The sequence below is a fragment of the Rhagoletis zephyria genome, unplaced genomic scaffold (genome assembly GCF_001687245.7).
Source record: "Rhagoletis zephyria isolate East Lansing unplaced genomic scaffold, Rhagoletis_zephyria_1.1 Rzeph_scaffold_00179, whole genome shotgun sequence".
NCBI classification, from domain to species: Eukaryota; Metazoa; Arthropoda; class Insecta; order Diptera; family Tephritidae; genus Rhagoletis; species Rhagoletis zephyria.
This window is the reverse complement of record NW_016157263.1, coordinates 261,514-276,531: the sequence shown is the minus strand read 5'-3', so window position 1 is coordinate 276,531 and position 15,018 is coordinate 261,514. Positions and strand designations below refer to the sequence as shown.

At 35.4% G+C, this 15,018-nt stretch overlaps 1 protein-coding gene across 1 annotated transcript in view; it reads left to right on the top strand.

The window, feature by feature from the left end:
• The window catches only part of RyR (Ryanodine receptor), a 407,955-nt gene that overhangs the window by 142,754 nt on the left and 250,183 nt on the right, over positions 1–15,018 (top strand). Inside the window, exons 9-10 of the mRNA XM_017608916.1 lie at positions 5,249–5,453; positions 5,526–6,276. Coding sequence (XP_017464405.1) covers positions 5,249–5,453; positions 5,526–6,276 — 956 coding nt within the window. The remainder of the gene's footprint in view (positions 1–5,248; positions 5,454–5,525; positions 6,277–15,018) is intronic.

The following is a 15,018-nucleotide window of genomic DNA, read 5'->3' as shown; positions in this document are numbered from 1 at the left end:
ATTCAGAAGGCTTGGGAAAGAGTTAAACCGAAAAATATCAATCTTAATGAGAAAACAAATGCTTGGTTAGTTACAAATATAATGAAGACAAAAACGAAATTCCGTATGGGGAACATTTATAGTAAAACTAAAAAAGTGGGAGGAAAAACTGGTTATCATCTCTTCAAACATGCTTTAAAAAGTGCTAAACAAAATTTAAAGAAAAGTGATAACTTAAAAGATGCAATAAAAATTTCACGAAAGGTTGTAAATAATATTTTTAGAGGAAAAAAATCTATAATAAAAGCACCACGTGTAATACCATTACCTAAATCTGGAGGATTTCTCCCATTAGCGCCTTTATTCGTAGCATTAGGAGCACTTGGAAGTCTATCTGGCGGTACAGCAGGAATTATTAAAACAATCAATGCTATAAAAACTGGAAAGGAGCAGTTATTGGAGGCGAAACGTCATAATAATACAATGGAAGCTATTTCAATGGGAAAAGGAATGTTTTTAAAGCCTTATAAAAAGGGATTCGGATTATATTTAAAACCATACCAAAAAAACTCTTAAAAAACTCTTCATGAAGCTACCCAGAAGATGTAGACTTAAAGAAGTATTCAAAATTTATTCCAAATTTTAGAGGGGTATTCATGTGTGACACTTTACCCCGTAAACCATTTAAGAGAGAATGTGGAATAATAAATTTGGATAGTTCAAAGGGTGCGGGAACGCATTGGGTAGCTTACTGGAAAAACGATAATGAGATTGATTACTTCGATAGCTTTGGAAACTTACAGCCTCCTAAGCAAATAATAAAGTATTTAGGAAAAAACATTAAATATAACTATAATAAACAGCAAAGCTATAATTCATATAATTGCGGACATTTATGTTTCTTATTATCAAAATAAATAAGTAATTATAAATCTTTCTTTTACTTCAAATTAAATTTTATTTGTTCTCATCATAAAAAAAAACAGGCCATTCCATTCATATGTATATATACACATACATATTAAATACTTAGCAATTAACTATGTGAACATTATTAACACACTTTTCTATGGGTGGGGCATCTATATATGTATATACATATGTATGTATGTATGTTTGCATATAGATGTATGTATGAGAATACGTATGTATATATGTATACCAATACACTTTACCAATTTTCGACATATAAACCACCTTGTATCGGATTTCTTGGATTTCCATCAGCGGTACACCCTATGATCGGTTCCGATTCTGGACTCGGATTTGTCACCAGCGACATCTTGCGGATCTTATCTGGGTTCTGAACTTGGATTACGATCGGCGACATCTTTTGGCGGAGCAGCAAAGCTTGCGGCGGAGCAGCAGCAAATCTTATAGCGGTTCTGGAACCGGAGCAACAGCAAACCATATAGCGGTTCTGGACCCGGAGCAGCAGCGCTGCTAGCTATATTTATACTACTGCAACCCTTTCCAAAAAAGTCATGCTGTACATTTAGAGGCCAAGCCCTTTAAGTTGGAACCTCAGTTTTGAAAATCTAATGATCTGCGCAGATCTGTTGCCGTTAAGAAAAGATGTCTTCATGTATTGCATTTATACATAGTACATACATAGTTAGATTTGATCTAACCCTGGTATTTGTGTATTAGGGAGTTATTAGAATCCAGATAGGAGCTTTAAAACTATTAAATTCGAGTATACACAACACTGGAATACTTTATTTGTAACTTTTTTTATTTTATTTTTGCCTTAAAAATTAAAAGGGAACAATTACCGATTACTTTCTGCTCAAAAAAATAAAAGGTAAATTTTAACTTTTATTTTTGTCTTAAAAAANATGATCGGTTCCGATTCTGGACTCGGATTTGTCACCAGCGACATCTTGCGGATCTTATCTGGGTTCTGAACTTGGATTACGATCGGCGACATCTTTTGGCGGAGCAGCAAAGCTTGCGGCGGAGCAGCAGCAAACCTTATAGCGGTTCTGGAACCGGAGCAACAGCAAACCATATAGCGGTTCTGGACCCGGAGCAGCAGCGCTGCTAGCTATATTTATACTACTGCAACCCTTTCCAAAAAAGTCATTCTGTACATTAGAGGCCAAGCCCTTTAAGTTGGAACCTCAGTTTTGAAAATCTAATGATCTGCGCAGATCTGTTGCCGTTAAGAAAAGATGTCTTCATGTATTGCATTTATACATAGTACATACATAGTTAGATTTGATCTAACCCTGGTATTTGTGTATTAGGGAGTTATTAGAATCCAGATAGGAGCTTTAAAACTATTAAATTCGAGTATACACAACACTGGAATACTTTATTTGTAACTTTGAAATTTTATTTTTGCCTTAAAAATTAAAAGGGAACAATTACCAATTACTTTCTGCTCAAAAAAATAAAAGGTAAATTTTAACTTTTATTTTTGTCTTAAAAAAATAAAAAGCAGACATAATCCGTATTATTTGCTCAAAATGATAAAAGACAGATTTTTGTAAGTCGTGGTCACAATCTACAATGTGAGATGAGTCTAATGGTACCTTTAAAAAAGCTATAGCATAATTTTTTCACTATGCCTTTTTTATGTTGATTGATTTCAGACTCTGATTCCTATTTGTAAAAGTTGGTATTTGCGCAAATATTTGTGTGGTTTACTTTGTGCATATGCAAGCAAAATATTTTGTGCTATTTGTGCACCTATTAATTTCATTTAGAGAAATGGCTTGTCGTCCATTTCCGCTGTAGCGTATGTAGTGCATACTTTTAGGCGCAATATTTAACTACTTCCGGCAAGGCGTACCGTCGAGGTTGATGTCTAGACTTAGCTAGAAATGGTGTCTGGACACATAACATTGCAAGTTGATAAAAGCGTTGTAATTGTAATAACAAAAATAGCATTGTCAAGAGACATGTTTATGTTAAATGTTTTGTATGGTAAATGTTGTCTTTAGATATGTACGTATGTGTACATATATGCCTTTTATATTTTTTATTTTATAAATGTATTTCCGGAATTTGAAATTGTATTATGACTTTATCAGAACGTCGACCTGAGCCGATTTATACCTGTCTGTCTGTCTGTCCATGTGTGTGTCCCGGCTGAAGAATATTTTATTGTTCACATATAACTTTTTGCTATGTAACGCCTCCATCAATGTATTTATTGAAGGCCAACAAATTGTTTCCCCTATTTACTCGACATAAATTAAAACTTAAAAAGTACATAAATTTAGTATAATGTATAGCTCCCAAAGACCTGCTTAAAATTATAATAATCGGTTGAAATAAAAGTTTCTGATGTTCACAAAAAATATGAAGACGGCACTCTTTTTACATTCTTATTAAAAATATACTTTTCTCTACAATAATGCTATATTTTCATATATAAATCTCCAACTTTAAATACGTATAAAAATCTATAGCTATAGACAAAAATTTTTTTGGGATTTTTTATGGGAGTTGTAAACTTTTATTATCCTTTGGTTTCATCAAACACGTACAATTTTGTTACACTGTGAAATTGTTTACTAATGGTGCGACTTTTTTGATACGTTGCTTATTTTGTTAAGAATTGCGTATCAGCATGAAATACGAAGCAAACTGAACTGAGACAACAGCTTATTTTAGCATATTTCCCTCTAATTAAAACGACTACATATGTAGCTGTTCTCAAAATGCTTTTATCCTTTAAAATACCGTGCCCTTTTAGACCAATAGAATGCACCTAAACTTTCCAATAAAATTGAAACCCCTGTATGCATTTGCTCAAGGAAAGTGGAGCCCCGTCGTATTCAGTAACACCCCTACAAGACAGCTGAGTATCATATGAGTACTCATATTATCATTATCCCTAATCACAAAAGTACTTATCAAAGTCCTCATTTTCGTTCAGGCCATGGGTAAAAGTTGAGTACTTTCCCCTCAATGTTGTCATCAGAAAGTCCTCAGTTCTTATACTCTATTACCATATATTACTCTCAAGCTCAATATTACTCAGNGCATGCAGTACATTAAATAGGCTTCAATGTAAAGTTCCGTAGCCTCTACAACCGCGGCGAGCTGTTGGTTGGCATTACTTCCTGTTCTTATACTCTATTACCATATATTACTCTCAAGCTCAATATTACTCAGATGTTCTTATTTTCCTAAAACAAACTCAGTATTCCGTAAATATTTTCGTATTTTTGAAACTTTCTTGAGGCTGCCAAATTTTGAACGGCTTTGTGAATGTTTCCTACTTAAAAACCGATTTTATTACCAAAACTCTGCGCCATTCTTACATTCTTTACCATTATTTGAAGCAGATTCAAAGAATCCCGATACTTTCACGTATTTTCGTATAAAGTATCAATGGTTATTTCATGATGCTGTCGTTGTTCTCAATTTATGTAACTGAGACAGTGATAATAAAGCTGCCACAATTGTTCTTTTTTGGTACAATTTGAAACCAGAAAGTACATTGGCACCACATAAACCCTTTTGGCATAATTTGGAATTGCAGCGCTGTGTATATTTCGATTGGTTTTATATTAACGTTGGTTAAAATATTCTAAATACTAATTTCCTTCTCTGTTTCATACAAACTTCGACTAAATTTGTTTTACATTACAAGATTTGCAATTCCGAATCTGATAAAAACTAAACATAGAAATAGATTACAAGTAAAAGCCCTCGGCTCTTTAATAAAAGCAAAAGATTATATCAAATCTTCTCGAAGTTTTTGTCCTTATACAAAAATACATATGTACATAGTCTTTAAACAAAAATGTGACTTACGATCTCACAGAAAGTGAAATGCCTAATTAATTGTTATCCTATTTTCAATACATATATGTGTATTTTTACAAGATGTTTGTTTAAAAGGCGTTGAATAAGTATATATGTATTTGTTTTAAACTTTCGTTGTTTTTGTGAAAGCGTTTGAAATTTTTTATTGGTACATTTTTGTTTGATTTGGTAATTTTTTTCTGACGTTTGGTACGATTTCGAAAAATTCATTTATCATCACTGAACTGAGATAGCAATTTGTTGTTTACCAAGTTATTTTTAAGTTGCGGGACGTCTTAACCTTTCGCATTAATAATTAAATATTTAAACACAGTATTATTATTATTTGACTTACGATTAGTGCCGTGCATTGCAATTCTGTTGACAAGGTAAACATAACATGCTAGAATTTGTGCAGCAGATTTTGAATGCCTGAAAGTCTTTTTAGAGATTGATATATGAATTTATATAATATTTATTCTATGATGAATATACATTCAAACAGGTTTTTCCCTTAACGGCGAGCTTCTTATGGACGCCCTAGGTGGCGAAACAACCTTTGCAGATGTGACTGCTGAAGGAGTAGGATTTGTACCTGCCTGTACTTTGGGCGTAGGGCAGAAAGCACGATTAATATACGGGCAGGACGTAGATTCCCTAAAGTTTTTTACTACCTGTGGTCTTCAAGAGGGCTATGAACCATTTTGTGTGTAAGTTTCAATAATTTTATGTTTCAAGTTGGCTTGGATATTAACTAAGTAATTTTATTAAATTTAACCTAGAAATATGCGTCGCCCGGTTACTCATTGGTATACAAAAGATCAACCCGTCTTTGAAAACACTGAGGAGATGCCAGATTGTAGAATAGATGTTACACGTATACCAGGAGGTGCGGACACACCACCCCATTTAAAAATTTCTCATAATACTTTTGAAACCATGGAGAAGGCTAATTGGGAATTTTTGCGTCTATCTCTCCCTGTCACTTGTATGAGCGAGTTCGTGAGTGAAAATGAAAAGGCTCGAAGATGGGAAGAAATTAAAATACGGCAGTACCGGTTACAACGCGAAGCTCAAGATTTAGCTAACCAACAGCAAACAGCTGCAAATGTGGATCATATGCTTAAGGGTGGTTTTACTATGAGCGATATAAAAAATCTTAATCAAAATTTTGAAGACACAGCAGAAGCGGATGAACATCTGGCACGGAGTCCCGCAAGACCTCCTCGTAAAAACTCCTTGACGCGCAATATTACATTCGAGTCAGACTACTCGAATGATATGAGAGGATCAACAGATATGGCAAACGGCCTCAATGGAATAAATGGAACTGACGAGTTAGTCGACGATAAGAAAAAACGCGGTAGAAGTCCGTTTAAGTTCTTCTCAAAGAAATCACGTGATCAAAGTAGAGATAAAACGAGCGGTCGCAACCAGGAGACATCGCTTGAACGGAGAAATACTGTCGCACACGGCCGCAATGTTATTAATGCACAAATGACTACGAAAACACCAACGTTGCGCTTGAATAACGTAAGTAAAACGATTTTTTGATATGTATTAAAATTAGGAAGACTGTACATAGAGAGTCAAATCTGGGTTCTACCGAATCATAATGCGCACCACTATCCACTATCGACTACAGCGGCCGCCTTTTACGGCCAGTTTTATTTTTTATTTTATTATTTTTTTTTCTTTATTAAAAACTTTATTGGCGCAGTAACCACCTAAGCGATTTTGGCCGAGTCCAAAGGAGCACGCCAGTCATTTCTCTCCTATCAATCTGTCTTCCCAACTGACTACAATTAGAAATGAAATGGGAAGCTTTCCTCTTCCTCTGCTACCAATATCGTGTCCCGCGTTGAAAACTTTCAGAGCTAGACCGACATGAACTGCTGAATTTTAATTCGTTGCACTATATTTATATCGCCTGCGGTATTCGCCAACACCAACACGCAAAGACCCGTAAAGCTTGCGCAGAATCTTTCTCTCGAAAACTCCAAGAGTCTTTTCATCAGATGTTTTCATTGGCCATGACTCCGCGGGAGTCTGAAACCTCGTTTGGTATCAAATGGCTCGCGGGGTCCTTCCCAATTCTGACGGAGCTGTTTGTGTTGCTCAACGTCATTTTACACATCATCGACTGGGGTCTCTGGTGCGTCTTCTCCACTCCTCCATAATTTAAGTACGTTCTGGACATCGGTCACTAAGTTGCCATGGTTGTTCTTACAGGAGTTCGGTCGAGGTCTTGAAACCTTCCGTAAGTCGCAAAATGGCCATAACTGTGAAAAATAACAAATAAATTTTTGTTTTGAATTTTCAATGTGAGATAATTTTGGATAACGTATAGCACTACCGGATAGTCCATACAAAAATCTATAGAAAATTAAGTTCCCAAGTTTTTCCCCCAGTTTCTGTCTGGTTCTCAACTAGTCGAAAAGTTGTCTGTTTAGCACCACAGAGCGTTTGTGGGACATTTGACGTAAAACGGCCTATGTATTTAACGCTGTCGCTGGCACTGGATTGCGCGACACCTGGCGAAAAAAGATGCCGGATTCAATTCCGATACCGAGAACTAGAGATGGGCACGGGCCTAAATTTTCAAGCCCGGCCCGGCGGGCCCCTGCCAAAATCCCGACCCGTGCCCATCTCTACCGAGAACATCGCAATCCACGAAATATTTTTATATAATGTAAATTTTCACCACCGAGATCTGGATTTTTTTGTCCTTGTTCCTTGTGTGAAACTCTGTATTTTGGTAATATTGAAGTTTTCTTATTTTTTAACAGTTCGATTCATATGGGCAAATCTAAAAAACAGGTAACCTTGGTGTTATTTAGCTTTATTTTCACTGTTGTAAACTATCCCACTGGGAAAATAGGAAAGCACCTTTCGAGGTAAGCCATGTTTTCTTTCAGTTTTTAGTACCAAAATTGTCATCATGGCCAATGTCCCTTACTTTAATAAAGACGTGGCCGCCTTATGTAATTACGAATTTAGAATGTACATTTGGTATCAGACATACTTCTGATCCGCTTTACAAAGTAAGTTACGTGTAATGCAGAGCAGTCGCTCGGAGTAGTTCGGTGCTTGGAAATAACTTCGGCTGCACGTTATTTTGCAACTGACAACGTAATGTGTCGTCGGAGGTGTTCATTTTGCGGTTTACTAGAAGATGGCATTGGCCATGATGACAATTGTGGTACTAAAAATTGAAAGAAAACATGGCTTACATCGTAAGGTGCTTTCCTATTTTCCCAGTGGGATAGTTTACAACAGTGAAAATAAAGCTAAATAACACCAAGGTTACCTGGTTTTTAGATTTGCCCATATGAATCGAACTATTAAAAAAATAAGAAAACTTCAATATTACCAAAATGCAGAGTTTCACACAAGGAACAAGGACAAAAAAATCCAGATCTCGGTGGTGAAAATTTACATTATATAAAACTATTTCGTGCATTGCGTTATTTTGCAACTGACAACGTTATGTGTCGTCGGAGGTGTTCATTTTGCGCTTTACTAATAGATGACATTGGCCATGATGACAATTTTGGTACTAAAAACTGAAAGAAAACATGGCTTACCTCGTAAGGTTCTTACCTATTTTCCCAGTGGGATATGAAGCTGGTTGCTTTTGGATATAATTCATTGACGTATACTTGAAGCATCAAAAAAAATTTGGATCAATTTGCTGCATATATTTTGAATTACAGGTGTTTAAATTTAAAAAAAATAATGAAAACAAGTGAATTTTTTATGCAATTTTTTCAGAGGCACAAAATTAATTATGTCATAACTTTAAGCACACTATATTCTGATTTGAAATTTAATTGGCATTTAGCACTTATGTGTATACTTCATATGTAGTAGGTAAGAAAAGTGAGCATTAAAAAATAACGAAATGGCAAGTAACTTAAAGTCTGTAACTCCACATTTCAAAATTTTCAAAATTTCCGGCTTATCGCGTATAGTTTTTGAAGCATTTAATTTTAAGAACTTTTTAAGTATGTATTGTATTCTACAAACAATTACGAATAATTTGATACCTTAGCAAGAGGTGTGCTTTCAGAATAAACCAACTTTTAAACATAAAATATTCTGCGATCTTGAGCGTAATTTTTATTCCAAAAATATCTTAATTTAAGGCATATTTGGAAAATATGTCGAAACGATCTAAATATTTTTATAACTACTTGTCCTCATAACGTTGCATATACCTGTAAAATGCTTCAAAAAAATCGACTCTAGAAGTGTGTAAAAACTCCGATTTATTACTTTTAATTATACTCCTTCTTGTAGTGAGAATATTTCGAGCGTGGTATCAAATCAAATTTTTTTTCGACAAAGGTTCTGATAGTTGCTTTTACTTAATTGGAGCCTTCTTAATTCAGTGGCGTCCCCAGTTTTGCCCCATTGTCTCCACTTTTGGAGATAGCGGTACTTGAAACCTTGTGTCAATTTGAACTATTTTATAAAAAAACTCCCCCAGTTTTGGAGATATTTTACTAAAATTTGGCACACGCTTGTATTTTAATATTTCCTTCACTATCTCATAAAATCATCGAAATCGGTTCAGTCTAAAATCTAGCTCCCATACAACTGATTGTCCAGAGACTTTGTTTTGCGTTATAACTCCTCCAATTAAGCAGGTAAAAATTTTGTATAGGTTCACTTTAATATACAATTTATTATTCAGATATAAAGTTAGAATTATAACGGAAAAACACATATCTGAGTTATCAGTTGTATTGGAGCTATACGTTAAAGTGCACCCATTTCGATAATTTTAAGGAATAATTAAGGTAATATTAAAGAACCGTTATGTGCAAAATTTTAGTGAAATAACTTCAGAACTGAGAGTTATAAAATAGTTAATATTTAATCAATTAATCCCAATTAAGTGAGTTCATTTTCAAAATCTTTGCTCAAAATTTACAACTTGAACAACGTAATTTGAACCCAGCTTATTCTTTTCTTTTTTTCTATTCCATGTTTATTCCTCGTCTAACTTTTGAAGCACTTGATTAAAATTAATTACACTTATATTAATCGATTTATTAAGAGAATACGAATAAAATTATATATAAAACATAGGTACGCTCTACAGTGGCCTTTTTGGTCGATTTTCAAAAACCGAAAGTTTTCGCACGAAAAAACATGAGGTTGGCAAGGAAAATAAATATGAAATTTGTTTTTTCCGGATCCGGAAATTCCGAGTGGTTCCGGGTTGATCATTTTGATTTTTTAATTGGAAATATGTTGAAATTGAAACTATTATTTTAAATTTTCAGCTTTTACGACCACGAAACCCAACTTTTTATTCCTGAACTGTTTTTTATTGAAAACTGAATACATTTACCTTTTTAAAGTCCTCAAAAAGTCTGACATTGATTGAAAAACCATGGTACACGATAATATTAAAGCTGAGAAAAATATGAAATCATCACTTATATCAATATATCATTTAATGTCTAATAATAATAATATTTAATATCATTTTAAATAAAGCATAATGTAGAATTTTTCTAATATATACTTAAAAAAAGAAATGCAAAATAAAAGAAATTGGTGTGATTTCGACATTTTTGGTCGAAAAAGCTCAACCCGGAACCTCTGGGAATCACCTAAAGGCTTTTAAACTAATTACGTATTTATTTATATCCCCAACCTCACATTATTCTGTGCGAAAACTTTTGGATTCATGCATTTCAAATTTTTCATACAACAAAAAGGTTACTCTAGTGTGCTCACAAATTTAAATATTAAACTTTTTTTTGGAGAGTGTACCTATTTATTAGATTTGCCCATATGTATGTATAAAGACCGCAGCGGCAAGCTGCAAATTGGTTTTTCTCTTTAAAACCCCTTTTATAATGTAACTGGCAGTGATTTGTATTGATATTTAATAAAAGTAATCCTTAGCAACGATTACAGTAATCCTTATAACAAAAAAGGCGCGATTACAATTAAAGTAATCATTCATCGAACGAGCTTGGATTACGATTACAGTAATCGTAATTTTAACTTTTTAAAAATCACGATTACTGTAATCGTAATCTGACTTCGTTCGATGAAGGATTACTTTAATTGTAACCTTGTTCTTTAGATTTTTAGGATTACTGCAATTCTAATCATTTAGTAATCGTAATCCTTATCGCCCAGCTCTGGATACTATCCCAAAGCATGGAAATTATCTCCAAACTTAATGATCGCTAAACTTGGGAAGGATGCGAACGAAGTTAATTCGTATAGACCAATTACCAGGGCGTGAATCACGTAACTTTGAAACGATTGTCGTTCAAACGATACTGACCAAGCGGTCTCGTCAAACACTGATTCATGCATTTTTTTGCTGTTACGTGAAGCAAAACTGGAGTTGAGTGGACGATATCGCACAAACGATCGAACAATTTTTGGTTTTCATGAAACAAGACAATCTCAGCACGATATCGTCCAGACGATTGCCGTCATACTTGGTTTATGCTCAGAACTTTTAAAAATGTTTGAAACATTGCTTTTAAAGAAAATTTTGTCAATCATAAATGAGAATCATGATTTTCTTCAGCATCAATTCAGCGTTAGAGAAATATAAGGAACCATCGAACAGGTACATGGTGTCTTATCGCCTATTCAAGAAAGGAATATAGCACTGCACCCTTTTTTTTTTTGGATGTTGACCAAGCTTTCAACAAAGTGTGGCACAAGGGTCTAGTATAGGGCTGCCATAATTACTGGGCCTCAAACGGGAAGCCTTAACAAAAAAATCTTCATTCTTTCCAAAAGTTTAGTAAAACTCTCGTTTTTCAAATCACAACGCACGGCAGTGCGCGCGAGTGATGAAAGCAGCAACAGTAGCATGCTGAAATGACTCGCTTATATATACGCGAGATTTGGAAGTTTTTATCCAGACGTCCAATCGACATGTTTGATATATCCTTGGAAAGGTCTTACAGAGTGTCTCCAGAAAATATATTCAAGCTTCGTAAACGATTAACCGGATTCTTAAAAATTAGGCTAAAGTGTAGCGAAACAAAAAACGTTTTTTTGCTTTTGCCGGTTTAAGGGGGCGTGTGGATACATCCAACATATTTAGTGTTTATCTATAGGCCAATACCTTTCAAACGATACCTTACATATTAAGTTCCGGCCACTAGTTGGAAAGATATAGATGTAAATGTATTTGAGAAAAATAAAACATTTAGTTTATTGTTTGTATTTTCGTCGATTTTAAATTTGCTACCCCAAAATAATTGATATCAAATAACACACCTCTTTGAGGTAAAATTTTCGAGTGACGAAAGCTGAACTAGAAACACAAAATTTATGATATCAATTTCGTGACGAAAATTATACACATTTTTTAACTGCCTTTCAAACGTACGGAAAATCTTTTTTTTATTTATTCGGAACGTTGCGAATTTCCGTTTACTGCTAGAAACACAATTTGAAAGAAACAGCACTTTTGCAACGATTCGTATGAATAAAATGATTTTCCCTACGTTTAAAAGGCAGTTAAAAAATGCGTATAATTTTCGTCACGAAATTGATATCATAAATTTTGTGTTTCTAGTTCAGCTTTCGTCACTCGAAAATTTTACCTCAAAGAGGTGTTTTATTTGATCATCTTTACACTTATAATCTTGTTCAGTTTATTTATTTATTTGGTCTACAGAAAAATTATTAATAATTCACGTAAAGCAAAGAAAAAAAAACGGAACCAACACGAAAGACAATACTAGGCATAAATAAGCTTTCTGCATATTTGCCTATAATCATAAATTACTTTTTCTGAATTTTCGCTTTGCGCGAGAAATTCAAATAGATGTGCCAACATACAATAAAATAAATGCAGCTCCGGCCCCACCGCGCTCACCGAATAGTGAAACAAGCCCAAGTGCAGTGAAATAAACCTTGCCGTAACAGAAGCTGACCAAAAGCATTCAGCTAATCGACGAAATGCTTACTTTTCGTTCGTTTCCCCCACAAACAATGCTGATCGCGATAAATCGTTCTCTCCCTCCCCCCAAACCTCGTGCATTACATCTTGGCATGCACAGTCGCCAATGTCTCTGGTAGACCAAGTTGTTCTAACGCAAAAACAAAGCACTAGGTTAGCAACGACTACAACCACGACTTCAGCAATGACAGCGGTTTCACAACGCAGTTCACCCACATCTGCACAAACGGCAATTTCGGCACCAGCCCAAGCCAAGCAACGCAGCTCAGCGCAAGTTGACCTACTTAATCCAACAACCCGTACATTGACTCAAACGGGTATTGATAGGTATATACAAGTCAAACGAAAATTAAGCCCACAGCAGCAAAAAATTGCAATTCCATCAAAAATTGCAGAAAACGAAAATCACTGACATTAACCCTCTACTGGGAAATAACTTTGCGATTCTGGACAATGAATGTGACAAAGAGCCGAATGAAGTTTCTAAAGCCAAACCCAAACCGCCCCCAATTTCTTTACTAGAGCAAAACTGTAGTGAGCTAACGTCAGTTACCAAGGGCAACATTAAAGAGACTAAACTTCAGATTCTAACTGAAGAAAATTACCGGTGGGTGACCAAATACCTTAATGACGATAAGAAAAACTTCTATACGTACCAGCTCAAAAGCAGCAAAGGACTGCAAGTAGTAATAAAAAGTATAGAATCAAGTGTGACCTACGCTTACAACCTACGATACCTTCTACCGAAGAATGACAGTGGAGGAGCCGCACAAGCGAAACGGTCGCGTACAGTGCATAAAGTGTCAAGAATTCGGGCATACCAGAACATACTGTACCTTGCGTCCAGTGAGTGTTGCCTGTGGCGACTTTCACGCTTCCGCTTCTTGCAAGGCTATCAAAGTTGATGTGGCTGTAAAGAAATGCACTAATTGCGGAGGTAACCACACCGCCAATTATAGGGGATGCCCTGTATACAAAGACTTAAAGTCTCGCATGAACCAGCGCAACACAGCCGTACGCTCTTCCACCACTCCAACTAGCTCTTATACATACCAACACCTCACGCCATCAACCTCTACACCAGGAGCCTTCTTTGCCAATGCGCAGCGAGTTCCCAACGTTTCTTTTGCCGACGCATTAAAACTACAAACGCAGCCAAGCACGGCGAAATCAAACTCCAATCAAGAAACATTTGCAAATATTCAAAGGCATAATACTGAGCAAATGAAGCCGAACCCCCCTACTTGTGGCATAGAAGGAATGATATTGAATCTTACTCATTGTATGACTCAATTCATGTCTACTATGCAAAATATGATTCAAGACCTCATAAAGGCTCAAAACCAATTGTTGCAAATTTTAGTGAAAAAAAATTAGTGAATTGAAAATTTGCTTATGGAATGCGAACGGTGTAAACCAGCGTAGATTAGAACTCAGTCAATTTCTCACTGAATATAACATAGATGTTATGCTACTGACCGAGACACATTTAACAAATAAATATAATTCCTCCATACCTGGATGCAAATTCTATGCCACAAATCACCCAGATGGTAAAGCTCAAGGAGGCACTGCCCCGCTGATTAGAAATCGCCTAAAGCACAATATTCTAGAGTCAAAAGCAACAGCCTGTCTGCAAGCAACTACCGTATGCTTGCGAAACCGCGGCCGAGACTTGAAACTATCGGCTATTTATTGCCCACCGCGATTTTTAATTTCTGAAAAGATTTCTTTGATAGTCTGGGTAATAGATTCCTGGCAGGAGCCGAGCATAGCAAAGCATACGTAATGGAGATCACGCTTTATTAACCCAAAAGGGCGGCAGTTATACAGTACCATTATAAACAGCCACAATAGACTAGAGGTCACATCTCCTGGTAAACCTACTAACTGGCCCACCGATATAAAGAAGATACCAGACCTAATAGATTTCGCAATTACAAGAAACATATACAGAAATAAAATAACAGCAGAAACTCTACCTGAACTATCATCCGATCACTCCCCTATCTATATATTAATACGCTAACAGGAATTTTGTCTCTGTTCGTTTGGCGATTATACCGAACCGATTTCAAAACCAAGAACACCGTTGGAAAGGCATTTTTCCGTAGATGAGCAGAGTTTTTATGGTTTCACAATTGGTTGGAAATTACGGCCAAAACCGTCGTTTAAACATTTTCGAATTGTGTATACATGTTGCTGCAACATGTTCAATTTGACATGTTTCGCCTGTTGTTTCACTACACATTTGAAATTAAGCTTTGAAATAAAGATAAATATGAAGATGAAGAAATAAATGATAACGATGAAGT